Below are 24,722 nucleotides of genomic sequence, written 5' to 3'. Positions count from 1 at the left end.
GGCGCGCAGCGCGAGCGGCGGGCAGGCGGGCGGCTCTGGCGCTCCCGCTCTCACCCGCACACACAGCCGTGCACACAGGCACGCGCACACCTGCACACGCTCGCCCGCTGGCCCGGGTCGCCCCGGCGCGAGGCACCGAGGCGGGGATCGGGCGGGCAGAACGCGCCTAGAACCCGCGCCCACCTCGGCGCCTTTGCGCTCCGCAGCGGCTCGCCTCGGCCCGCGCCCCCGTCCGTCCTGCCAGAAGATGGTCAACGACCGGTGGAAGACCGTGGGCACCGCTCCTCAACTTGAGGACCGGCCTCGCGACAAACCTCAGGTACGCGCGGCCAGGCTCGTGGGGACTCCCTGGGTCTCTGGCGGTGGCCCATCTGGCTGGCGGGATGGACACCCAGCTCCGGGCTTGGGCTCGAGTTTGGGGAGACCCCCCACGGGAGGCTCAGGGAAGGAAGGGCATGTGCCTTCTTCTCCATAGCCTCCAGAGGATTGAACTTGGGGTTCAGGATGGGAACCCCCTTTGTGCCTCCAGCAGACCCCCGGTGCACGCTGTGTCTGAGGGACCTTTAGTTCCCAGTGCGACCAGCCCTTTAGCTGCCCCAGCGACCTCTCTGAGTCTGTTTCATCACCTGTAAGCGGGCGTCTTCACTACTTCCCGAGCCGTGTGCCGCCCTGTGCCAGGCGCCTGGCACGGAAACCTGAGCTTCAGGACCAAGACCTGACCCCCCCCACAACCCCATCTCCTCTAAATCCTCACACTTTAGCCAGCTTCACACACACACACACACACACGAGGATCAATAAGTATTTGCCTCTGAGGATGCTGGGCACGGCGCTTCTCCAGCTCGGAGACCCGGAGAGCACGGATCTGACTGAGCAGGCTGACCCCGCTGGAGGGCACACAGCTCTGCGGGGATTTGAACCTGGGTCTGTGGGCTACAGGTCTGTGCATTCCACCCTTCTTGCTGCCTCTTCGGGGGCAGTGGGAGTGGGCAGGCCTGGAGGGTGCCCAGGGCTGAGCAGCGGAAGAGGGGTGAGGGCAGAGCTCTAGGGCTGGCCAGAGACAGGGGGCTGGAGACGGGAGGCCGAGTGGAGGGACGGCCCTGGGGCGGCCCCGGGCCAGGCTGCCCAGGGACCGGGGCAGGCAGGCAGGCAGGCAAGAGGAGGCCTGCTCGCCAAGGAGAGGAATTAATGGAGCTGCCCGTTTTAAATTTCAAATTTCTCCCAGACAGATGTCATTGGGGAAGGAACAGTCCGTGTTGGCAGCCGCAGGAGGGGGCGGCAGGGGCGGGCCTTGGCGGCCCCTCGCTCTCCCGAGCCGCCACTCGCTCGTTCTCCTGGAGTGACACGCCGCCGTGACGGGAGCGCTACAGTTTGCAAAGCTCCTTCCCAGCCTTGCTCCCCACGGCAGCCCAGGGACGAAGGGCAGACGCACGTTCTCAGGTCCCAGAGGGCGGGAGGGAGGGTGGCTCAGAGAGGCAGGGGCATATGCCCAAGTGCCGTGGCGTGTCAGCGGGCGGGGGATGGGGGGGGACAAGGCTGAGGAGCCAAGCCTGACCCCAGGCCACCCCTGGCGCCTCCAGGGCGGTCTGTTCCCTGCCAGGGCAGGTCCACACCCCAGCCACCCCCAGAGAAGAGACCCGACTTTCTCACCTCTTAGCAAGAGCAGGCTCACCTCGTAGACCTGTCACTCAAAGCCGTCCCTCGCCCGGCCCACTCTCCCTTTTTACTAGCCCCTTACAGCTACTCAGTGCTTGTCATCTGCCGGCCCCTTGTCCCCCACCAGGCTGCCCATTTCCAGTCTTTCGTTGTCTCATGGTGTTGGCTGCACCAAGCTCCTCAACACACACACCTGCACTCGGGGAAAAAACAAATGCCACCTCCTCCAGGAAGCCCTCCCTGATGCCCAGAGGCTGTCTCGAAGTCCCAGCAACATCGCACCTGTGCTGCTCAGCTGCCTCCATACCCCTGCCTCGTGCCCTAGCCTTGAGTCGCTCCCCTATTGGGAGCTGCCTTCGGACACACGCTCCTTCTGGGTCCCCAGCCTGGGGTCTCCCCTGGGCTCAAGCTGCTGGCCTTGAGGCCTCTCATGTGGGGAACGGAGGGATATTTGTTGAATTGAGCTGCACGGAGCCTCAGCCAGGGGGAGCTGAGGGGGAGCTGAGGGGGAGGAGCCAGCAGGTGCAGCCGTGTCTCGGAGGGACGTGGCTTCTTGGGGATCTGTTGGAATTGTGGCCTCAGGGCCTCCTGGGCTGCTGGCCTAGCCTTTCTCTGTCCTCCCTGGGGACACCTGTTCCTGCTGCCACCAGGCCAGGGCCCAGCGGTCTGCCCTCAGGCATCAGAGGCCGCCGAGGGCCTGTGGCTCCGGGGCCCTGGGCCAGAATCCAGCACTACCTCACCCTGCAGGCAGATCCTCTGGTGGCCCAGCAGGCAGACAGGCTGCCCCCTGGGCCAGCTCCGGGTAGGGCCTATCCCGTGCCCTGGGTCGGAAGAGAGAAACTCTGCTGCCCCCCTTCCCTCCAAGCCTGTGCCCTGGGGCCCTGCTTCTAGTTGCTTCCCAGACATGCTGTGTGATTCCGGGTAAGTCACTCACCCTCTCTGGGCCTGGCTTCACCATCTGTAAAGTGGAACCGCGGCCCCTGCGTCCTCCTCACTTCACGAGGGCTGATCGAAGGGTCCAGTGAAGTGCTGGCATGTTTTGCAAACTAGAGCATTGTCCGCCTCCAGGTGGGCGGGTGACAGTTCTCAGAGCAGCCTGTTCCCTTTCTCAGGCTGTCGGGGTCCCAACCGCCCCTCTGCCCACCAGGGAAAGGGGTCTGGCGCCCCAGCTCCCCTGCAGCGGGGCTCGGCTGCTTCAACGGGCACGTTCTCCGGAAGCAGACGGCAGGGCCGCAGTCCGAGCGCCAGCAGCCTCTACCCCCGGGTTTCCATTTCTTACTCACACCCCCTAGGGGGTTGGTGGCTGGGCCGATCGTCCCACTTGATGGATGGGGAAACTGAGGCTAACAGAGCTGGAGCTGGGCCCTCCCCGGAGGCCGACGAGCCTGGGTGGGAGCACGAAGGGAAGAGGGGCTGCTGCGCGTCCCCCGCTCCGCCCCCCCGGCCGCGTCACGTAATCAGTTCCCAGGGACGCACGACTGCGTGGCTCCCAGACTCGCGGCCCCCCCGCGGCCGGTGCACAGCCTGTGTCCAGTCGTTTCTGGGGGCGCCTCGGGCTAGCTCTGTCCCCGGCCCGTCCGCCTCGGCTCCTCCTGCGCTGGGTGACCTTGGACAAGACGCCGCCCTCGTTAGAGCCTCCGCTCTCCCCTGCAGAGTGAAGGGGCTCGCGCGCCCTTGGGGCAGGAGATGCGGACGGAATATCCGCCAGGAGTTCGGAGTTGCTCTGGTGGAAGGATCTAGAAATAGCCACGGTTCTTCTAGTCCCGGCATGTGGGGCCGGAAGCCACCATGCAACCACTTCCTGGGGGGGAGGGCTCGTTTCCGAGGAGCCCCCTGCCGAGCCGCCCCACGGGGCGGTCCACCTCCGACCTACCCCGGGCAATTCTCAATACTCTGGAAACTGCTAAAAACATTTGAGGAAGAAAAAAGGTTCTTGAGAGGTTCTTCCTGAGGCCTAAGCTTTATGCCGCTGCGTTTAACTCACTCAGTGACGGTTCCAGAGCACCCCCCTCGCCGCTGGGAGATGCGGCGGAGCCTTTGCCCCCCGGAGCTCACAGTCCCGGGGCCCAAGCAGACTCGGGGTGGGGGGGTCCTCACAAAGCAGAATGGGCGCGAGGTCGAAAACGACACCTTCTCCTCTCGGCCCCTGGGGCTTGGGGTGAGGTCCCCGTGGGATAAGGGTGGGAGAGGAGGGGGGTGAAAGGAAGAAAGGGGGGGCTACAAGTCCAGGACCCCCTCCTCTGCCTCTGGAGCCCCTCCTCTGGGCCCCTCGCTCATTAGCCAGCTGTGCGGTGACAGCGACCCGGGGTGGGGTGGGGGGACGGAGGTGGCAAGCCTGCCTCCTGCAGGCACCCTGAGCCAAGGGCTCATAGAGCAGGCCACAGGCCTTCTTCCTAAGTCACTGGGACCCCAGAATTTTGAGCAGAACAAGCAGCCCCTCACTCCAGGGGTCTCTGGGACACCTCTCTTCCAGGGCCAGGGGCTCAGGGTTTGACTCAGGTTGGGAGACTTTCACCCAGGGGTGAGCTTCTGGGGTGGGTGAGGTGGACTCCCCCCAGGGCTAGGGCAGGGGCTGGGCCTCCCACCCTCCCCACTGACCCCCTAAGCTCCCCAGAGAGCCCCTACCAGACCCCAGACTACCCACCACCCACCCTCTGCCCCTATGTGCAGCCCACAGCGTGTCTCTCTGCAAACAGCCCCCTGCTTTTGGCCGGGGTGCCCTAGAAGATGGGCTGGGGGCGGCCTGCACCCAGGCCTCACCCTGCTGCCCCCCCCCAAGAGGGGACTTTCCTTTCCCCACTCTGGTACGCACAGTATGGGCCGAGTCCACCCAGGGGACAGCCGTCGCCCATGCCCCTTAGGTAGCAAGGAAGCAGGCAGGGGCCGGCCGGACAGGAGGGCCCGCAGGGCTCCAGGGCAGTGAGGCCCTTCCTCCCGAGCCCTCCTTCCCTCTGCTGGACCCGCATCCACCTCTGGATGCTGGGGGCTCGGACGAGGCAGCGGGACAGAGGCCCCTCCGGGGCTCCCTGCCTCCTGCCTCCCCGGCCTGAGCCCGTCTGGTCCTTGCCTTGGGCCGCGCTTCCGGGGCAGCCTGACCGTGGGCCGGCACTGGGAGGGGGGTCCCACGGGGGGGCGAGGCCGCCTGCCTCCAGTCGGGAGCTCGTGCGGGTGGTTGGGGCGACAGGAGTCTTGAGCCCGGGGCTCCCCTCCTGCCCCCTTCCTGGGGCGCCTTTCTGGTTGCCCGCCCCTCACCGCTGGAAAGGGGGGCCGTGCGGCCGATCACGGAGCTTCAGCCCCGCAGCGTCCCTGGCCCAGCTGCGTGCCGCCCGAAGCCCCCTCATTATTCCTGGTGGCTTTCTCTGCGAGGCGTGGCGGCGGCGGCCTGTGAAAGCGAGCGGCAATTCTCGCTCATGGTACTCTCTGAAGACTAACTCTCCTCTGCCCAGTGGCCCGGGTCATCTCTGAGTCCCACAGCCCCCTGCCCCTGGGGGATCCCCTGCAGCCCTCTTGAGCCCCTCCCCTCCTCCATGACCCCTGTCCCCCCAAGCCAGAGACCTGGGGCTTGGGTAGAAGTGGGTGCGCAGGGGGACGGGACGGGCCATTGCCTCAACAGCTGGGGTGGTCAGCGCTCTGCAGTTGGAGCACACTGCTCCACGCCGCTCAGGGCCAGGTGTCCGCCGTGGGCTCCGGGAGGCCCTGGCGGGGACCTGCTTGCTGACCCCTGTGGGGCCACTCAGCAAGCAGCCTGGGCACAGACGGTGCCGTCCCGGAGCCGCCCGGCCCTGGGTTCAGGTGCCTTCCGCATGGCCTCGGGCGAAGTCTTCTGCTCTCTGAACCCCTGTTTTCCCACCTGTAGGATGAGTCCCACCACAGCGGGGGGTTGTTTGGAGGTTCCAGGGGAGATGGGCCATGGCCAGCAGGGGTGAGGTGGTGCCCGCCAGTCTGGAAACTGCCCGGCTGTACCGACCGGGGAACTGGGACGTCCCGCAGGGCTGAGGAAGCAGTCAAGGGAGGCTTCCTGGAGGAGGTGGCATCTAGCTGAGCCCTGAGGGAGGAGAGCCAGTGAGGCCAGTGGAAGAGGAGCAGGGGAAGTGGATGCCTCAGCCCACGGCGCAGCTGGTGCAGAGCCGGCAGAGGGGAGCCCCCGGGGGCAGGTGTGGGTGAAGTGACCGGTCCAGACGTGTGGAGCCCAGGATGGCTGTGGGTGACCCTTGGGGCCCGGGCCAGTGTGGGGACAGGAGGCTGGGGCAAACTGGGGTGCAGTGAGTCCCCCCCCCTGCAGGGACCGGCGGAGGCAGCGGTTTTCAACCCGTCTCATCTCACAGCACACATACACTAATTACCAGAATTCTGTGGCACACCAAAAAAATGATTTTTGCTGATCTGACAAAAACTAGGTATAATTTTGATTGATTTACAAGAAATAATAACCGTGATTACCCACCCTTTACTCGTATCCTTACGAGTATACAAATCCTTATATACAAATCCTTACTCGTATATAAGGATTTCTGGTGCCAAGAATTAACCAATCAGAAGCAGCCTTGTAATGTGACGTGACCAATGAGATTCAACTCTGTTTATGCGGCCTGTTATTTACGGCTCGGGACCTGGACGGCTGCTGTCGGCTGGGCCGTTGTCATTGCTTCGCTCCACCGTCTCAGGGGAGAGCGGTCAGCGCCCCTGGTCCCGTGGTGTGGGAAGGCTAGCAGCGCCCCCGCCGACCATCGCGGGCTCAGGAGTTCTCTCCTTTATGTCACCAATAACCGACGGCCTCCCTGGGGGGCTGCCTGTCCGCCTGCCCCTCTCCCCTGACCCCGACGCCCTCCGGGGCCAAGTAACTCGGGAGTTACTCGTAGCATTTAAATTTGCGGGAAAGCAGCTGCTCGCTCCGCCTCCCTTTCCCAGAGGAAGGCCTGTTACGTGATGGGACGTAAGCGGGGGGGGGGGGGGGCGCTGCTTTACGGGTCACGAAGCAAGCAAGCTGTCCCTTACAGCGGTGAGATGCCCCCCCCAACGCCAGAGACGTGGCAACATGAAAAAGGAGACGGGGCGTCCTGGCATCAGCCACACAGAGAGGTTACACTTCGGGCGGAAACGAAAGACACCGAGCCCCTGCAGACGCGCCTGCACACTGACCATGGGACAGTGAAAGCGCTGATACTCCGGGCAGGCTCGCTGCGCCGGGGGCGGGGCCAAGTGCGTCAGTACGTGCTCACTCGTTCCAGGGCGCGTCACCTCCGGGACGCTGGAAACGTGGGGGATGGCCTCGTAGAGGCGGCTGCCCTGGGAGCCGGTGGAGGCTGGGGGTCGAGTCTGACCTCAGCTTCTGATTTGCGGTGCGACTCCGGGCAAGCCTCTTGGCCCCTCTGGGTGTCGGGTTTCCCCAGGCGTCACAGGCTTGGTGGCGTTCTGCAAGTTCCCTTTTGGCCATGACAGGCTTGCCACTGTGTCACAGTGCTTCCTTCACGTACAAGCTGCACTTGGGTGCCAGCTTCCTTGGTTGCTGGCCCCCACGGCGCCCCCGAACCCAGGTCCCGTTCTCGCCTGGCCTGCCGCCTCCACCCTTAGTCCACTGCGTTGCCTCGTTTCCGGTTCTGGGGGACACAGCTGCCCTGTCACCCCAGCCCTCGCCTCCTCGGGAGAACAGAGGCCCTTTCCCGCCCCCTCCTCTGCCATCGCGGTGTGTGCTCCGCTTCTCCCGCTGGGGCCCGCTCTGTGGACAGTGGGGGGAGGAGGGGGGCGGGGGGAGGGGTGCTCAGGAGGCCCCCCTGTGCCCGGGACCCTTGGTAGCCTCAGGGGCCCGCACAGCTTTGGGACTTGGGATGTGGATGCCCCAGGCTGAGAGGGGTCTTCAGCCATGGGCGCCCACTGCTACCCCAAGGCACACATTCCACTGGGACAGAGTGACAATTTGTAGCGTTGTTGTCACCTTATGGCTCTCTCTTCCAGCAGGAGTCTGCAGGGCAGGTGCCCAGGGGCGGGGCGGGGGAATGTCATCATTGCCACCACTTTACAGGTGGGGACACCGAGGCTCAGCAAAGGTCACCCCATGGGAAATGGCAGCGTGGGGACCTGGGTCCAGCTCTCTCCAGACCTAGAGGGCTTGGTGCCCTGGGCTGGCTGAGTGGGGATGGGGTGGGGCCAGTGAGGAGGAAGGGGTTGCTCTCTCCTTTGGTGTCCCTGTCCCTCTACCTCGGTTTCCCTTTCCATCCTCTCCACCTCTGTCTCCCAGCATCTCCTGCTCTCCCTCTCTTTGGTGTGCCTCTTCCTCTGTCTCCGTGACTCCCTCCCCCGTCCCCAGGGAGGGCACCCCCTGAGCCTCGTCCAGAGGCCGGGTGGGTCTGCCCCTGAGGCTGCCTCTTCCTTCTCTCTCCTGTCTGTCCGTCTGTCCGCCTCTGTCCGTGTGCCCTGGCCGGGCTGCAGCGGCCGAGCTGCGGCTATGTGGTGTGCACGGTGCTGCTGTCCCTGGCCGTGCTGCTGGCCGTGGCTGTCACCGGCACGGTGCTCTTCCTGAACCACGCCCACGCGCCCGGCACGGCGCCCCCGCCCATCGTCAGCACAGGGCCGGCCGGTGCCAACGGCGCCCTGGTCACCGTGGAGAGAGCCGACAGCTCACGCCTCAGCATCCTCATCGACCCGCGCTGCCCCGACCTCACTGAAGGCTTCGCCCACCTGGAGGACACCCAGGCCTCCGTGCTGCAGGCGCTGACCGCGCGCCAGGCCCAGCCCTGGCTGGCGGGCGAGCAGGACAGGGAGCTGCTGGACACGCTGGCCGACCAGCTGCCCCGGCTGCTGGCCCGGGCCTCAGAGCTGCAGGCGGAGTGCGCCGGGCTGCGGAAGGGCCACGGCACGCTGGGCCAGGGGCTCGGCGCCCTGCAGAGCGAGCAGGCCCGCCTCATCCAGGTAAGGACTGGGCCCGGGCCTGAGGTCTGGGCGGGAGGGCGGGTTGCTGCCCCTTGGCGTCAGCCCTGTGGTGGCCGCTTGATATCTGTGGCCTCACTGAGTCCCCACAGGCCCCGGGACCAGGGGCTGTGGCTATTCCTACGGACAGGCACATGAGGCCCAGAGAGGCAAGTCTGACATCCAAGGCCACACAGGTGACGGTGCCAGGATTCCAACTGCCTTCTGCCCACAGTCCCGGGGGCCCTGGGTACTTCTCTAAGTGGGACCCCTGGCATCCAGCAGTCAGGTCCGATCCAGAGCTTTGGGGGCTTCCCGGTGCTCCAGGGCAGGTGGGATGCTGGCGAGGGCCTGCCCTTCAGTTGCAAATTAAGGTTCAAGGTCAGTGGCATGCCCTCTCCTGGTGGTGCCACCTGCACCCACTCCCCAGATCTACCCTCCCCCTCACTGCCACTCAATGCCCCAGCTTTCCCGGGAAGGAGGGACCAGTGAGCGAGCCCAACCAGACCCCCAGGCTGTCCCCACCGCACCCCCGAGCCAAGCCAGGCCCCAGGGTGGGAGTTTCCCACGCTGATCACGTTGACCACACCTGGAGCACGGCAAGAAGCCTTCCCCCCGTGGGACCGGAGCCAGGTGGAATTTGGCTCATTTTCCCAGAGGCTCAGGGTGATGATTTCAGGGACCAAGTGTCCTGCAGAGCCCTGTCCTCCCAGCCCCTCCCCACGCTACCCAGACCCTCAGCTGATCAGCCCAGACCTGAGTGCTTGAAGCACTGCCCACGGGCACCTCTGCCAGGGCTGCCAGGGCTGCGGTCCATAGGCTCATCCCTGGGCCTCACCCCAGACTCCCCAGCAGCTCGGTGAGTGCCGGGGAGACTCGTGCACCCGTGGCTGAGATCCCTGGCCCCGGAGGCCCTGCCCTCGGGGCTCAAGTTCTGGCTGTGCGACCTGGGGCACGTCTGGCGCCCTCCCCGGGGTGGGTCTCCTCGCCTGTAAAGTGGGACAACACAGTCCTCACCACACGGGGCGCTGGAGCTGCCGGCGGCCCCTCGGGTGCCGTCTGCACGTCGGCTTCCTTTCTTATGGCGGAAATTGTTTGCACCTGAAGCGGTGGGAACCCCACTAAGAACCCCCTTTGCAGAAGGAGTGACGGACTGCCGTGTGCTAGGCCCACCCGTGTGCTAAGCACCAGGGCCGGGGTCCTGACCTCCTGCCACGGAGGGGCAGGCTGGGCTGAGCAGGCCGAGAGCCCGCCTCTGCAGCTGCCGCGTCCTCTGGAGCGCACCCACGCAGCTCAGCCAGCAGGCACGGGCTTCCCTGCAACCCAGGGCCTGATTCTATGCACGTTTTAACTTGAGTCATTTGCTCGTTTAAACCGAGGGCTTCCTTGCCTGTTAGCAAGTGTGGGCCGTGCCCGAGTTTCTCACGTGTTTGTGGTGTCTGAGAAACGTGGGCGGGAACCCAGACACTTCACGGGCGAGCCCGGTGATCTTTGCCCCCCGCATGCCCCGCCTTCCATCCCCACCCCCAGGGGCTCCCCCAGGGACCCCCCCACACGCCCGCACGTCTGCCTGGTGCTGCACTGAAGGCCAGAGAGACAGCGGCCAGCCGCAGAAATCCTGGCGGAACGTTCTCCCTGCCTGTCTCCGCCGGCTCCCCTGGGCTGCCGGCCGCTGGCACTGGATGGCCTGCTCGGCCGAGGGGACACGGCCAGGGAGCGAGAGCTCTCTGCAGCCTCTGCTGCCGCGCCAGCCGGAGCCACGTCCCGCAGACTGCGCAGCCTGTTCCTAGAACGGGCTGTTATCTCCACGGGTGAGGACCCAGCAGGCCCTCGGGCTGGCCCCTGGCTGCCTGACTGTGACACTGTGACCCTGTGACCCTGTGACCGACCTCCCCTCCTCGAGGTCCTGCAGCCTCCCAGAGCCCGGGAGGGGAGGTGACAGACTTCAGACCCTTCAGGCCGCAGGCCCTGCCCGGAGGTCGGTCCTGGGACGGGGGACAGCATGGCACCGAGCGGCTCCCTTCTGGATGTAGGTGGTGGGAAGGGTGGCCACCAGCAGGGGGTGGGGCAGGTGCCGGGAACACCAAGTGAGCGCTCAGGTCCCCCACATGCTGTAGGAGCCCCTGCAACACAGGTCGCACCCCTGTGGTTCACAGAGGGGAAACTGAGGCGTGGGGAAGTCCAGCTGCCCTTCCAGGGCCTGCGGGAAAACCCGGAGCCGACACCAGGGCCCGGATCCCGGCCGCTGCCCTCACCCTGGGCTCCCCACACAGGGTGGCACGGCCCCGGGGAAGCGGCCTGAGGCCATTCTCGGCCAGGGACCTCTCCTTCCGGGCCTCAGTTTCCCCAACTGTAACAAGGAGAAGACAAGGCCTCCGTCTGGGCAGCGCTGCGTGGGGAGGGGAGGGGCTGGACCCGAGAGAGCCGTGCAAAGTCAAAGCAAGGCTTGCCCAGGGGACAGGTGGGTGGGGGAGTGCCCCGGGGTCCCCCCCACCCCCATCATGGGCAGATCCCGCCCCCGGCCTTCCAGGCCCTTTGGGAGTCGGAAGAGACGTGGGTGAGGGTGTTTTGTAACATGGACGGTGCCTTACGAGTTCACGTGACGAGGCGGCCAAGTACGGGGTGCCCTGCTGTGGGCCGCACCCCACGCCGGGTCCTTCCCACAGTGTCACTGGTCCCACGGCAGCGGGGCCAGGAGGCCAGGTTGGCCCGTTTGGTTATGTCGCTTACCCCCTCCTGTCGAGAAACTGGAAAACGGGTGAGCTGGGGTTCGAACCCAGCTTTGCCCAGCGCCAGGTGCGCCCTTCATATGCACACACAGAACGGGGCCGACGGCCCAGAAGAGGGGGGAGCGGGAGCCACCCCAGTCCCCCCCACACGAGCCCTGTCCACCAGGCACCTGGGCTCAGACCACCCTGGGTCGGGGCCGCAGCCGGGCCGGGAGGTCCACCTTGCCGGCAGGTGTCCCGCTGTGTGCCCGCCGGAGCCCCTGCCCCCTCTGACCACCCCTGTGCTCCGCAGCTTCTGTCGGAGAGCCAGGGCCACATGGCTCACCTGGTGAACTTGGTCAGCGACGTCCTGGACACCCTGCACAGGGACCGGGGGCTGAGCCGGCCCCGAGTCAAGGCTGACCTGCAGAGGGCGCCGGCCAGGGGGTCGCGGCCCCGGGGCTGTGCCAACGGTGAGTGGGGCTGAGGGTTGCTTTCCTTGGGATCCTGGGGCCCAGCTTCATCCCCCCATTGCCCCCCCCCCACACACACACACACACTGATAAGGAAACACTGCGGCAGTCTGCCAAGGACTTCCTGCCGCCGGGCGCACTGGGACCCGCCCCTCCCCCAGCCTAGTGAGGCGGGGCTCCCTGTGCCCATTTTCCAGATAAGCAAAGTGAGGCTCAGAGACCGTGCCCATCACCCACCCCCTTCCCAGGGAGTGCCAGAGCCAAGGTCCAGCCCCGAGGCTGGCGCTCTGGAGCCCAAGTGACATTACCAGGGGCCAGGGAGGCCCAGGGACAGAGGGAGGGGGCAGGGCCCGGGCCGCGGTCGGTGGGCCCGCCCCGCTGAAGGCCGGCCCCGCTGAAGGCCTTCCCCGTTGCAGGCTCTCGGCCCCGTGACTGCCTGGACGTGCTCCTGAGCGGCCGGCAGGAGGACGGGGTGTACTCTGTCTTCCCCACACACGACCCTGCCGGCTTCCAGGTGTACTGCGACATGCGCACGGATGGTGGCGGCTGGACGGTGAGTCCGGGGCTTCCTCTCAGCCTCGGGCAGTCGGGGCCCCTGGGGGGGCGGGGCCACCAGCCTCCCACCCTTTACCCTGGCTGGCCCGGGGCCCTCTGGCCCCCACAGACCTGCCTGTCATCCCACCAGGGGGCTCCACACCCCCAGATGCCACCTGCCCAGGGCAAGTGGAGCCTGTGGGCTGACCCTCCGGGGTCCCCCGGGAAGCAGACGCCGGCCCCACTGGCTGCCGCCTGCCTGTGGAGCCACCTCCTGCTCCCAGAGCACCCGCCTGCCCAGAGCACTGGTTCCCGGGCCAGGACGCCTGTAGCTAATGTCAGTGCAAGGGCCGATGGGTGGACACTGGCTTTCTGTCCGGTGACCCTCGTGGCGCGTGCAGGAGGTGACCAAAGGCGTGGCTGCGGGGGGTGCAGGGACCCAGTTCGCTGCTCTCCTGCCAGGCCAGGGGCTGTGCTGCCTCCCTTGCACCTCTGGCTCCTGCCCGGGGGGAAGTGGGAGCAAAGGGAGGTCCTAACGGGCGGTGGAAGGACAGGACTGGGGCCGTCACCGAGTCCACTGCCAGAGAGGCCACGCGCCCCGCCGTCCACGCGCAGGCCCGCCGTGGCTCTCGGGCCTGCTGTGGGACCACGGGCACGTCACTCAGGTTCTCAGAGCCTCAGTCCCCTCGGCCGTGGAACGGGGATGCCCACCGCGTCACTTAGAGGTCTTAACTCCAAGCCACGGAAAGTGGCTGGTTGAAGCAGAAAGGGGTGTACGGGAGGGAGACGGCGGGGGGAGCCCCGAGAAGCCAGCTCAGCGCCGCCCAGTCGGGAGCAGAGCCCCCCAGGCCCCGCCAGCTGAGAAGCCCGGGGGTGCCCGCGTGAGACGGGTGGGCCGGCGGGGTGGGGCGAGGGCATCCGGACGGCAGCACTGGACGTGAGACGAGAGCACGGGGCTCCCCACGGGCCCCGAGACAGACGGACAGACGGACGGATAGACCTCTAAACCTCTCTCCAAGCTCCAGAGGAGAGCTTTCGGATGCACGGGATCCGCGTCTGGGGGCTAAAAGCTCTTTGTTTCCTTAACGCGGAACATCTGAGTTATGGTGTTTGCCGCTGGGACCCCCTCTGCGGGCGGGAAGAGCAGCCCCAGCCGCCAGCCGGAGCCCAGACATCAGAGTTAAGGCTTCGGACAGACTTAATGAAAGACCCAGACGCTAGCCTGAGCCGCCAGCCCGAGCCGCCAGCCCGAGCCGTGAATCTTCCCCCGGCCTCCCGGGAAACCCCTCTGGAGTTGGGCGGGGGTGGGGGGGGGGCGGTGGCCGGCAGTTCCTGGGGCTGGGGCTTCGGGCGATCAGAGGGGAGCGGGTGAGCAAGGGAGGCCCCCCCCGGCTCCCCGCCCCCCACTGCCTCCCACTTACACACGGGGACCGGCCCTGGAAGAACAGCCCCCCTCCTCCGGGAGGTGTCTGCGGGGCCCATAAACGTTAATATCCATCTGGGCTTCCGCCCGAGGCCCGCCTTTCCCAGCCACTGTGGGCGCCCGTCAGGACCACCTCCCTGCCACTCGGAATCTGTCGGACGCTCAATTGTTGTTCGGGAGGGAGCTGGCCGCTGCCTCTCTGGCCGCCGGGACCATGCATCCTCGTTAGGTTCCGCGTCCAAGCTGCTGGGCCTCGAGTGCCCGCCCTGGAGGGCGCTCCCTGGTGGACAGGGCGCCCGGGGCTGGACGTTCCAGTCGGCAGAGCCTGCTTCCCAGACACGGGCGGGGTGGGGTGGGGTCAGCAGCTCTGCCCACTTAGGGGGTGCTTTCCAGTTTCTATCGCACTGCCCTGCCCCACAGAGCTCCGGCCCCCTGCGGTCCCTGGGGCTGGCCGGGCAGCCTCAGAGAGGGCGAGAGATTGGTGCAAGGGCACCCAGCATGTGAGCAGCCGGCCTGGGGCACGCGCGCCCAGCCTCATGCACAGCCGTGGCACTGATGGGCGGCCCGTGACTCACAGGTTGAACCACTGGCCGGAGGGTTCAGCAGCAAGCTCCTGGCCTCGTGGGGAGCTGTCCGCTGCAAGGCTGGGGGGCGGGCAGGAGCTCAGAGGAGAGTCCCTGACCCAGCCTGGGGTGGCCGGGAGAGGCTCCGGGACAGGGGTCCGAGTGCTGGGGGATGAGGCGAGGGCAGTGTTCCAGGCGAAGGGGACACGTGTGTGGAGGTCGGCAAGGTGGGGGGGGCTTGTTCTGGGGCCTCGGTGACCCTGCTGGGGTGCTGCCTCCCACCCCCCACCCCGAGGCTGTGGCGGCCGGGGCTCCGCTGTGTTCCCAGGCTGCCCTTGCTCTGGGGAGTCCTTGGTGCCTGCACAGCCGATAATGACCAGGGCGGTGACCACACTGCCTGTGTCAGAGCAGCCTGGGCATTCAGACTTTCAGGGGAGCGGGGACAGTGCCCGTGAGGGCTGGGCCGGTGCCTTGGCACTTGATAAACGGCAGCTGAGCGGTGCGTGCCAGGCGCCGACTGCCAGGCCTGGGAAGCGTGGCGGACAGCCAAGCCCGGGGGTACCATTTTCAGTCCAAGAGAGGGCGGGGCCCGCTGGGCTTGGCAGCTGGCTCTGAAGGGGAGGGAGGTTGATGCTGGTTAGACCTACTGTGTGCCGCCTGGCTTCCTCTTTTCTGTCATTGCTCCTTGGCTGCAACCCTGCGGGGTGCCCATGGGGTTGCAGACGCTGCCGTTTATTATGGAGAGGGGAACGGATGCCCAGTAGCTCGGTGACCTCTCCGAGGCCGCACGCCGGCGAGCGGCAGGCAGAGCTGGGGTTTTCTGGAACCTGTGCTGTTGCCGGCGAGACCCAGAGGTGTCCAGACGGGATTGAAGGAGCCACCACGTCCCGGGAAAGCAGCCTTCCCCAGGGGCCGCCTTTGAAGCGCTGCGTTCGCTCGCGCATCCAAGTTCTTTGTTCTTTAGAAGCAAGAATCCGTCTCTGCCACAGCCTCCCCCCTCCCCCCTGGATCAGAGGCTGGGGGCCGCCACCAGCACAGTCCTGCCAGTAATTGGTCTCCACAGAAGCTTCATCAGAGCCCAGGGAAACCCCAGAGGCCCCTTCCACTGTGGCGGAGACGCCCCCTCTCCGTCTTTAGGGTTTGGATGTGCCCAGTCCCTGTCCCTGGGGCCTCAGCAAAGGACCACCTGCCAAGGCCCTGCTCAATGAACTGGTTAGTTGAGCGCCTCCTCCTCTGGGAAGCCCTCCTGGACCACCCTCCCCCCCAGGGGCTGGCTCCCCCTCCTCCAAGCTCCCAGCGGGTCGAACCGCAGCTGTTACCATTATGGAATGCTGCGTAGCAACCAGCACACGTGACCATCACCAAGCCCTCATGTGATAACGCCCATTCTACAGATGAGGAAACCGAGGCACAAAGATCAAGGGAACTGCCCGTTGGGAGCCTGCCTCGACCGAGGTAGCTCTCTGCCCTGTGACTGGCTGCTGGATTGCGTGTCCATGTCTCCAGGGGGCTGTGAGCTGGCCGAGGGCCAGAGTCACCTCTGTGCGCTCAGGGATGCCCCACGGGCTCTGGGGACGCAGCCCTCTCGTTTTGCAGAAGATACGAGCCCAGGCTTCAATGGCCGTGCAGTCCCTCGGCTGGAGTCTGGATAGAGGCTGCTCTCCTGGGGGCCGGCCCTGGACACCCCATGGCTGGATTGGAGCTAGGCTGGCCGCTCAGCTACGATGAGGGCCGGGCGGGCTCACGGGAGTTGGGGAGCCCTGCTCAATCCCCTCACCCACGGGGGCCCCCCTCTCTGGGCCTCCCTGGGCCTCCCCAAGCCCAGCCTTGGGGCACCCCGCTGTGCAGAGGGCACCCCCATCTTCTCACCTGTCCGATGACAAGGGGAGCCAGGAGCCTCACTCTGGGACTGTGGCGAGGCGGACAGGGCAGCGGCTGTCCCCGAGGGTGCCGTCTGGGTGGGGTGACCACGGAGCCAGGCCCCCAGTGGGGGGCTCAGGACGGCGACTCCGTGCTCTGGGCACCGAGGCCAGTAAACCAGGAGCAGGTCGGACGGCGGTCTGTCTGAGGAAGGCATCCTGGCGGGGACTGGACCCACGGAGCGTGAGATGGGTCCCTGCAGCCTGTGTGACACTTGGGACAGCCAGACACTCTCCTGTCCACCCTTCTGCTCGCCTTCCTTTGAAACTGGAGCACCATCTGCAGCGGCAGGAGCCCGGGGGCCGGCTCCCTTGTCTGGGCCCCCTCGGCGGCATTGGGAAGATGCGCCGGCGGCTGGCTTCAGAACCCCCCACCAGGAAAACAGGCTCTGTCTTCCCGCTCGCTCGTGGCACCGGCCCAAGAGGCCACGGCGGCCGCCAGCGCTTCCCTATCAATTGCTTCACAGCCGGAACGCCACGCAGATGCCCCAGGGGCTGGACTGATGGGTAGTTTACCTTCTAAATTAATAATTATTTTGTTTCCCTACCTTCCCCCCTTCTTTTCTTTCTTTTTTTTTTTTTTGAAAAGATCTTTCTTATTTATTTTTAGAGAGAGGGAGAAAGACAGGGAGAGAAACATCAATGTGTGGTTGCCTCTCACACGCCCCCTACTGGGGACCTGGCTCATAACTCAGGCGTGTGCTCTGACTGGGGATTGAACCGGTGACCCTTTGGTTCTCAGGCCGGCGCTCAATCCACTGAGCCACACCAGCCAGGGCTCCCCTTTCTTTTTCCCTTAAGTGGGATTCATGTCCGGTGGGTGGGCAGAGAACGGGGAAAGAATCCCAATTCTTCACCCCCTTTCCTCTCTGCTCTGCCTTTCTGGCCGGCCCCTGCTCTGTTGCGGGGAGGCCTCTGGCATGGCGCCATCCCGCCGTCCAGTGTCCCTAAAGCCCAGCCGGTCTCTGGAAGCCTGAAGCCATAGCCGCGCTTCAGCCCGAGTCAGAGAACCCCGCCCCGCACGTCTGAGGACGTGGGGGGACCAGCAGATGAGCGGGGGGCCGCCTGTCGCACTTGGACTTGCCAGCACGCTGCGCTGTGACGGGCTCGGGGCGAGGCTGGGGCTCCGAGTCTGAGACACTATCCTGGACCCGGCACGGCGGGTCACGCGGCGGTGTGTGAGCCCAGGCGTAAGGGCAGCCCGTGCCGATGGTCGGCAGTAGGTCGCGACGTGTGGGCAGGTGGTGAGATCAATCCCGTGGGCTGTGATCGGCGCTGCTTTGTAAGTCGGAGAGAGGGGACTAGAAGAAGACGGGACAGGAAATAGCAGAGCCCGACCCTCCCTCCCCGGAAGGGCAGGCGCCGTTCCAGCGAGCGTCTGTGTCGGAGGGAGACCCCTGGGCCTGCGTGTCGCTGCGTGAACGCCCCCGGGTCCTCAGGTCCAGGGCCGCTTCTGCGACCCCTCGTCACAGACGCGTCCCGGCCCCTCGAGGACGGGCGGTGGGGGTTCGTCCTCTCTTGGGTCACAGGGCCCGAGCTGGCAAACGACTGCGGTGGTTTTGGGGGTGCAGCGACGCCAATCACTCTGTCGGGACCGTCAGCAGCGCTGACCTGGTGGCCGTGCACTGTCCCAGCTGCGCGGGAAAGAGAGGCTGGGCGTCCAGGGGGCCCCCCAACACGTGCTCTCGCCCACTGATCCGGACCCAGGCCCCTCGGAGGGGCCACGCCTGCGATAGGCCCCCGGCCTGGGAGGGCAGGCAGAAGAGGGGGCCCTGAGGACTGCGGCTCCGAGGTCAGCTCTGGGTGGGAGGGGCCCGGCTCGGGCAGCGGACGCCCTGGCCGGTGGTAAACCCTGACAGACACACCTGTGAACGTGGGTGGTGGGACGATGGCCTGCAGGTGTGCAGCCGGCCTTAGGCCAAGGGCATGACCGCCCACCCTGCTGCTCACGGGTGCCTGCCCCGGCCGGGGCCCCAGCCTCCATGTGCAGTAACGAGAGGGGGCGGGGGACGCAGGACCTTGGCTCCGGGTCAGGAAGGATCGACCCTCAGCACCAGCTGGTCTTGGCGGCCCTGGCCGTCTGTCCTCACGGGCAGGTCGTCTGGGCTTCGTGCCCGAGGCCTGGCACCCCACACCCTACGGCGTCCTAACAGCAGAAACAGGGGAAGCTGCGACGGTGGCAGTAACACCTCCAGCCGCTGGCCCCCCACTCCGGGCTGCGGCCTTGGGAGGCGGGCTTCTTGGCGGATGCGGCAGTGAGGCCCGGAGGGACGGATGTCTTACCCCGGCCACAAGGGGGCGCACGTGGGGCCAGCACCCTGTCCCTCCTCCAGGGCCATCCCGGACGGAGCCCTCCCCTCCGGACCCTCAGACCAGTCCTGCTTCCCGCCTGCGGTGGGTCCCCCATTCCTCCGCCCGGAGGCTCTGAGGGGCGAGCCCTGACTCAGTTTCCCCAGCTGGCCCTGTACAGAGGTGCTCGGCGGGATAGTTGAGTGAATGGAAGGGGCCTGGGGCCGGCGCCCTGGGTGGCTCACGGAGGAGAGGGTGCAGGGCCCGCATCCCACGGGGAGAGCAGAGGCTGGAGGAGAGGAAGGGGGGAGACCCCCACCGTGGGCAGGCTGGCAGCCGCATGCTGCCCCCAGCGGGCACTTCCCGAGGCCTACCGTGCCAGGCCCTGAGCCTTTCTTGGCAGATGGCCAGGGTGCTGTCAGGGTCCCCATTCCTCATCTACAGATGAGGAAGCCGAGGCTCAGAGGAGGGAATGATAAGTCCCTGGTGGGCTGGAGCCCAGGTCCGTGTGCGGTGCCCATCCCCCGCCCAGCCCCTCTCTACCCCAGCTCCCCCCAAAACAGGCTGCCTTCCCCCCCACCCCGCCTGCCAGGATTAGGCCTTTTGGAGGGCGGGCAGCCGTGCTCAGGGTCACAATCGGCAGCTCTGCACACCCCTCAGATCTTCTGAGCCCGATCAAATCTTCTGCCAAGCAGGGCCCCTCCTGACAGCGTCCGCATTTCAGGGCAGGGCGCGTGGGTTTCAGGTCGGGGAGCACGACGAAGAGGTGACCCTCCGCTCCCCTGCCCGATGTCGGGGTCGGAGCGCTCTCCTGCACCTGCAGGCGGCCCGCGCCCGCCAGGTCCCGGTGGCTGCAGCCAGGCTGCTTAGCAATGAACCCGGCAGGACGCTGGCGCGGCCGCCAAGCCCAACACTTCGGGCTGCCCAGATGGAGGGGTCGGGGCCAGGGGCGCTGCCTCCGCAGATGAGGAGGAGAAGGCTGGTTAAACAGAAAGCCGTGGAGTGGGGGCCGGGGGCGGGCGGGGGAGGGGACTGGCGGCGCCAGCGCGGCGCTTATTCCGGAGCAATGTAACCGGTGGGACTCCCCGCTCCCCAGCCTGGAATGTTACTAAAGGAGGGACAGAGGCGGCGGGGGCTGTTCGTCAGCACCTAAATCACAGCCCAGCCTGCTGCCGACTCCCGTCCTCCCCTGGGGGCGGGGCTGGGGCTGCGGTTTCCCCAACCACCCCTCATCCCCTGCCCGGGCTGTTCTGTGGGTGGGGGTGGGGCTGGGGGCGGGGGGTGGTGTGTGTGTGTGTGCCTGCGCGTGTGTGTGCTCCGTTTTTAAAAACTTGAGAATGGGTTTTTCTTCACTTTCGGTTTCACCTGGGAAAGCTATCAGGACCCTTGTCCGCTCCTTTTATTGGCTAGTGGGGAAACCGAGGCCCAGGCAGAGACGGGGCCCGTCTAGGGTCCAACGGCGAGGCAGGGAAGCTGGGTTTCCCCCACCTCACCCTACCCCAGCGACTGTGACCCCTTCATGAGGGCACGTACAGAGGGCTTGGGGCCATCCAGGTAGCCCCACTTCGGGCCACCACAGCCCTCCAGACCCCCAGCTCTGTTCCAGGCCCCGTGCAGGGAGCCGTCGAGGGCCACGGGAGGCTCAGCCCCTGCCTCCTGGAGCAGGCGGGGGGGCGGGCAGGGGGGCAAATATAGGGGTGGGGGAGGCCGGTGCCCACTCTCCACCCTCGCCTGCCGTTGCAGGTGTTTCAGCGGCGGGAGGACGGCTCGGTGAACTTCTTCCGAGGCTGGGAGGCGTACCGGGACGGCTTCGGCAAGCTCACCGGGGAGCACTGGCTAGGTGAGGGGCCCTGCTCTCCCCCCGGGTGTCCCAGCCTGGCTGGACGGGGAAGGGCTGCACAGCCCTCATGCCCGGGTAGCTTGCACACGCTGACCTGCACACGGTGGGGGGCCGGTGGGGGCTCAGGGAAGCGGGCAGGAGGGAGAGGCTGATGAACTATCGCCAGATGCCGATAACCTGGAAGGCGTTTAATTAAGTGGCCTCGTCACGGAGAGGTAATCGGAGCAGGGAAGCGCTGTGGGTGCGTGTGGTGGGGGAGAGGGAGGCCGAGGGAGACCCCAGGATGGGCCCGGGAGGGCTGGGGGGCGGGGCAGAGGGAGGGAGGAGGTGGATTGGGCATTGTGTGGGGGGAGCGCAGAGTCAGGCCCTGGGGGGGCAGGAGACACAGACACCCCCTTCCCGTCACCAGCCACGAGACTAGCTCCTGCTTCTCCCTGGTCCTCTCTGGGGGTCGCCCTCCAGGCCCCCACCTCCTCCTGCATCCCCTCCCCTCTCCAGGGCTCAAGAGGCTCCACGTGCTGACGGCGCAGGCGGCCTACGAGCTGCGCGTGGACCTGGAGGACTTCGACAACGGCACGGCGCACGCCCACTACGGGAGCTTCGGCGTGGGCTTGTTCTCTGTGGACCCGGAGGAGGACGGGTTCCCGCTCACGGTGGCCGACTACTCGGGCACTGCAGGTGGGGCTCCGGGCGGCGGGGTGAGGGGCCGTGGGGGCCACCATTCTCCCCACCTGGGAGGACGTGGGGGGGCGGTCCTGCAGATCTTCCCCACCAAGGCCCCGGGTCCTCATCTCAGCCACCTCCGCTCTGCCACAACCCCCCCCCCCCCGAACCCCCAGCCATCAGGGCCTGGAGGGTCCACCTGCTGTGCAGGTGAGCAGAATGGGCCCAGAGCCAGGAAAGGGGGCATCTGGGGTTTGGGCTGCGCTGGGCCCCTGAAGTGTGGCGGCTGAACCCCTCTGGGTTCCTCAGGCAGCGGGTTTCTTAGGCAGCGGCAAGAAAGGAAGGGAAGGTCTGAACGGCTGGGAGGAGGGAGGGATGGCCTAGGCCCCAGGACAGCCACGGGGACCGCAAGGGGGCGCCCGTGAGCCGCATGGGCGCCGTGGTCTGTCGGGGGGGCGGGGTGGGGGGCAGGTGTGTGTGCCCCAGCGCGCGTATGTGGGGGGCACGTGGGAGCATCACGCCTACGCCCCGAGTGCGCACTCGCGTGTGTGCCCGCGCAGGGGACTCCCTCCTGAAGCACAGCGGCATGAGGTTCACCACCAAGGACCGCGACAGCGACCACTCCGAGAACAACTGCGCCGCCTTCTACCGCGGCGCCTGGTGGTACCGCAACTGCCACACGTCCAACCTCAACGGGCAGTACCTGCGCGGCGCGCACACCTCCTACGCCGACGGCGTCGAGTGGTCCTCCTGGACCGGCTGGCAGTACTCGCTCAAGTTCTCCGAGATGAAGATCCGGCCGGTGCGTGAGGACCGCTAGTCTGGCCCCGCGCACCGGCCGCCCGCGCCGCCCGCCCTCCGCTCCCCACCCCAGCCGCTCCCGCCTGTCGCCTGCCCGTCCGCATCTGGCTGACCTGCTGTTGCGTCGCCGGGGTGCACCAGGCCCACCCCAATACTAAGCACCCTGGGCAGATGAGGTTGCATGTCACCTTCACACTGTCCCCAGTCCCCAATTTGCCTCTGATGGGGGGCGGGGCAAACGCCCCCAAATTCTACCAGCCCAGACTTTGGCTTCTGGGTTGTCTTCTCCTGGCCGGAAGTCGGCCCCAGCTCCCCGCAGCACCCTGCGCTCTGCCAGCCCAAGCAGCTGGCGTTATGGGGGCATGTGGAAGAGGGGACAGCACCCTGGAGCCCCCCTAGCAGACTGAGTTAGGTCTGAAGCCAGCCTCCTCTGGTCCTCCGGGCACCCCCCTCCTTGTTTCCACCGTGCCTGGAGACCCCACCTCTCCCCAAGAGCCCTGGGAGCAGCCAGCGCTGAGGGCCACTGTGGCCAGGGGCTGGCACCACCCCACCAGGCCTTGGGCCAGGCTGCAGCTCATCGCCTGCTGGGACGCATGCCCCAAGGTGGGCTGGTTCCTCAAAGTCCCTCCCTCCACCCAGTGTCCCCTCGGGCCTGGGAGGTCCCCGGTGCCCTTGGCTGCTGTGCCCAGCCCCCTTCGTTCTCCTGCCTGCGGGAGGAGGGGACAGACCCCAAACCACTGGTCTGGGCCCAGCCAGGGAGGACCTCTTGATTCTCTGGGCAGCTCGGGGCTTGCTGCACCCCCAATTTCCAGAACCCCAAGACTTCCTTGGGGCAGGCCTGGAGGGTGGAGGCCAGGCCTGGGGAGTTCGGTGGCCATCACCCCCGTGTCAGCCCGGAGACCGCCGCTCAGCGCAAAGGCTGGCCCCTGGCAGCGACCGTTCATGCTGCCACCTTGGGTCAGGGGTTCACGCAGCCAGTGGAGGAGACGGGCCCCAGCCCGGCACTCAGAGACACTTTCTCACTGAGGCCCCCAATGCCCAGGGCACCCTTGGTGCACCCCCTCCCCCAACAAGAACTGCAGGATCCAGGGTCAGTGGCTGGGAAAGGCAGGGCTGCGAGCCCTGACCTTCACCTTCTGCTCAACGACCTTGGGCCCCTGATGCATTTGCTGTCAGAACCAAGTTCAGCGCTGCTTTGCCAAGTCCCTACCTGTGGGTTTGCAACGGGGTCTGTGGGGGCCCAGAAGTCAGTGGGGGAGCTGCCCAGAGCGTGGGCAGCACCGGTGACCCCCCTCCAGCTGGACACCCGAAGGCAGGCATGTGGGGAGAGGGGCTCCGCTTTCCCACCCCTCCCGCCAGAGTGTGTGTGTTGGCAACACACCGGAGTTGGCTGGGGTGGCAGGAAAGGCCTGGAGGGCCGCCGACTCGCCCCGTGACCCGGCCAGTCCCCTCCAGCCCCACCTGGTCGTGGGCGCTCGGCAGAGATTTGTGGGACATCTGCCTGCCCCGGGCGGCTCGACCAGACCAAGTCCCCGCCCTCTCGGCACTCAGCTCCAAGCGGAGATGGCCCAGGAACGGGCGCGTGCAGCCCAGGGCGCCCAGGGCAGCGACGGGAGCAGCCCAGGTGCAGGCAGGACGGCGGGGCAGGGGGTGTGGGGTGGCTGCACCTGGTCAGCCCCGGGCTGGAGCTGCCAGCCCTGCAGAGCCAGCTGCCGCTCAGGACGTGCCCGGCGCTTTCTGCTCTGCCATCAAACGCACTCCCGGTGACTGTGACATTCCGGGGGCCCAGCGGCCCGTGCCAGGGCTTGGAAGAGGAGCAGACGTGCCTCAGCTGGGGCCTAACGGGGACAGGTGAGGACGGCCTTCAGGGGCCTGCGGTCAGCATCCGGCCAGCCTGGGGACACCCATCTCCTGCTTGAGAGCACCCAGTTCCACTCCCAGCCCAGGCCCGGCACCAGCAGGGGACCAGGCCGGACCCAACGCCGGCTGAATGAGCATCACGGTGGGGATGGCCAGGCTGGCCCCCCCCCCCCCCCCCCTCACCGGGGCTGGTGCTGAGCACAGGTGGATGCCGCATGCAGGAGGCTGCTGGGAGCCAGGCAGGCCCCCGCGCCGCGACGTCCACCACACCAGACGGGAGTGGCCGCAGGAAGAAGGGGATGCTGGGAGAGCCTGTGGAGAGGGGCGGCCCCACCGAGTCCCGAGGGGTGACAGACGTGCAAAAGGTCACCCGGGACCACAGGCTCCTGCACTGGAACCCTGACCCACGGGCCCAGCCTGATGCTGCGGGTGCCTGTGGCCCCGCCCCCCACGCCAGCCGACCGCCCCGCCTCCTCCAATGAGAGGGGCCTGCAGGAGGGGCGGTGCCCACACCGCAACATTGGACAGTGCATGTAACCCCCACCGCGCCGCCCCCACCCCCGCCCCTCCAAGTTCCTCTCCACGAGCACAGGCAGGTTCCGAGGAATCAGCCGGGGCCTCGGGCCTTGCCTCCCAAACTTGGACGTGTCTCCAAGTCCAGCCACCTGGCTGGCCACCTGAGACCCCCGAGTCCAGAGGACAGACAGACCTGGTGCCCCCCAGCTCCCCAGGACCTCGGCAGTCAGGACAGAGCAGCAGGCAACCCTCAAGTGCGGCTGCGTCTGCAGCCACATGTAAACAGGCTTCGTGTTTGCCTTGGGGCAGAAGCCCTGGCGCCAGCCAGCGCCCACCTCCTCCTGGCCCCGCCTCCCACACTGCCACTCACCCTCCCAGGCCCTCAGGTGCGGGGGGGGGGGGGGGGGGGGGCTGCAGACCAGAAGGATCAGGATGGAAGGGTCCTGAGGCGGGCGGGCCCACAGGAACCGCCCGCTGCCCCTGCCGTGCCAGGACGGGAGGGCGGGAGTGGGTGCCTACCCGCTGGCTGGGGGCGGGGACGGGAGCGAGGCCCGCAGACTCTGTCCGGGGCTGT

At 66.9% G+C, this 24,722-nt stretch overlaps 1 protein-coding gene across 1 annotated transcript; it reads left to right on the top strand.

The window, feature by feature from the left end:
• Positions 1 to 110: 110 nt before the first annotated feature.
• On the top strand, positions 111 to 24,567 carry FIBCD1 (fibrinogen C domain containing 1). The gene is made up of 7 exons (XM_028528899.2): positions 111 to 319; positions 8,083 to 8,562; positions 11,581 to 11,740; positions 12,157 to 12,293; positions 20,212 to 20,308; positions 20,807 to 20,986; positions 21,532 to 24,567. Exons 1-7 carry the CDS (start codon positions 248 to 250, stop codon positions 21,789 to 21,791), a joined length of 1,386 nt encoding a protein of 461 aa, XP_028384700.1. The 5' UTR covers positions 111 to 247; the 3' UTR covers positions 21,792 to 24,567.
• Positions 24,568 to 24,722: the final 155 nt, after the last annotated feature.

The sequence above is a fragment of the Phyllostomus discolor genome, chromosome 3 (genome assembly GCF_004126475.2).
Source record: "Phyllostomus discolor isolate MPI-MPIP mPhyDis1 chromosome 3, mPhyDis1.pri.v3, whole genome shotgun sequence".
NCBI classification, from domain to species: domain Eukaryota; kingdom Metazoa; phylum Chordata; class Mammalia; order Chiroptera; family Phyllostomidae; genus Phyllostomus; species Phyllostomus discolor.
Note: the sequence above shows the minus strand (reverse complement) of the source record. Positions and strands in the feature narration are given on the sequence as shown.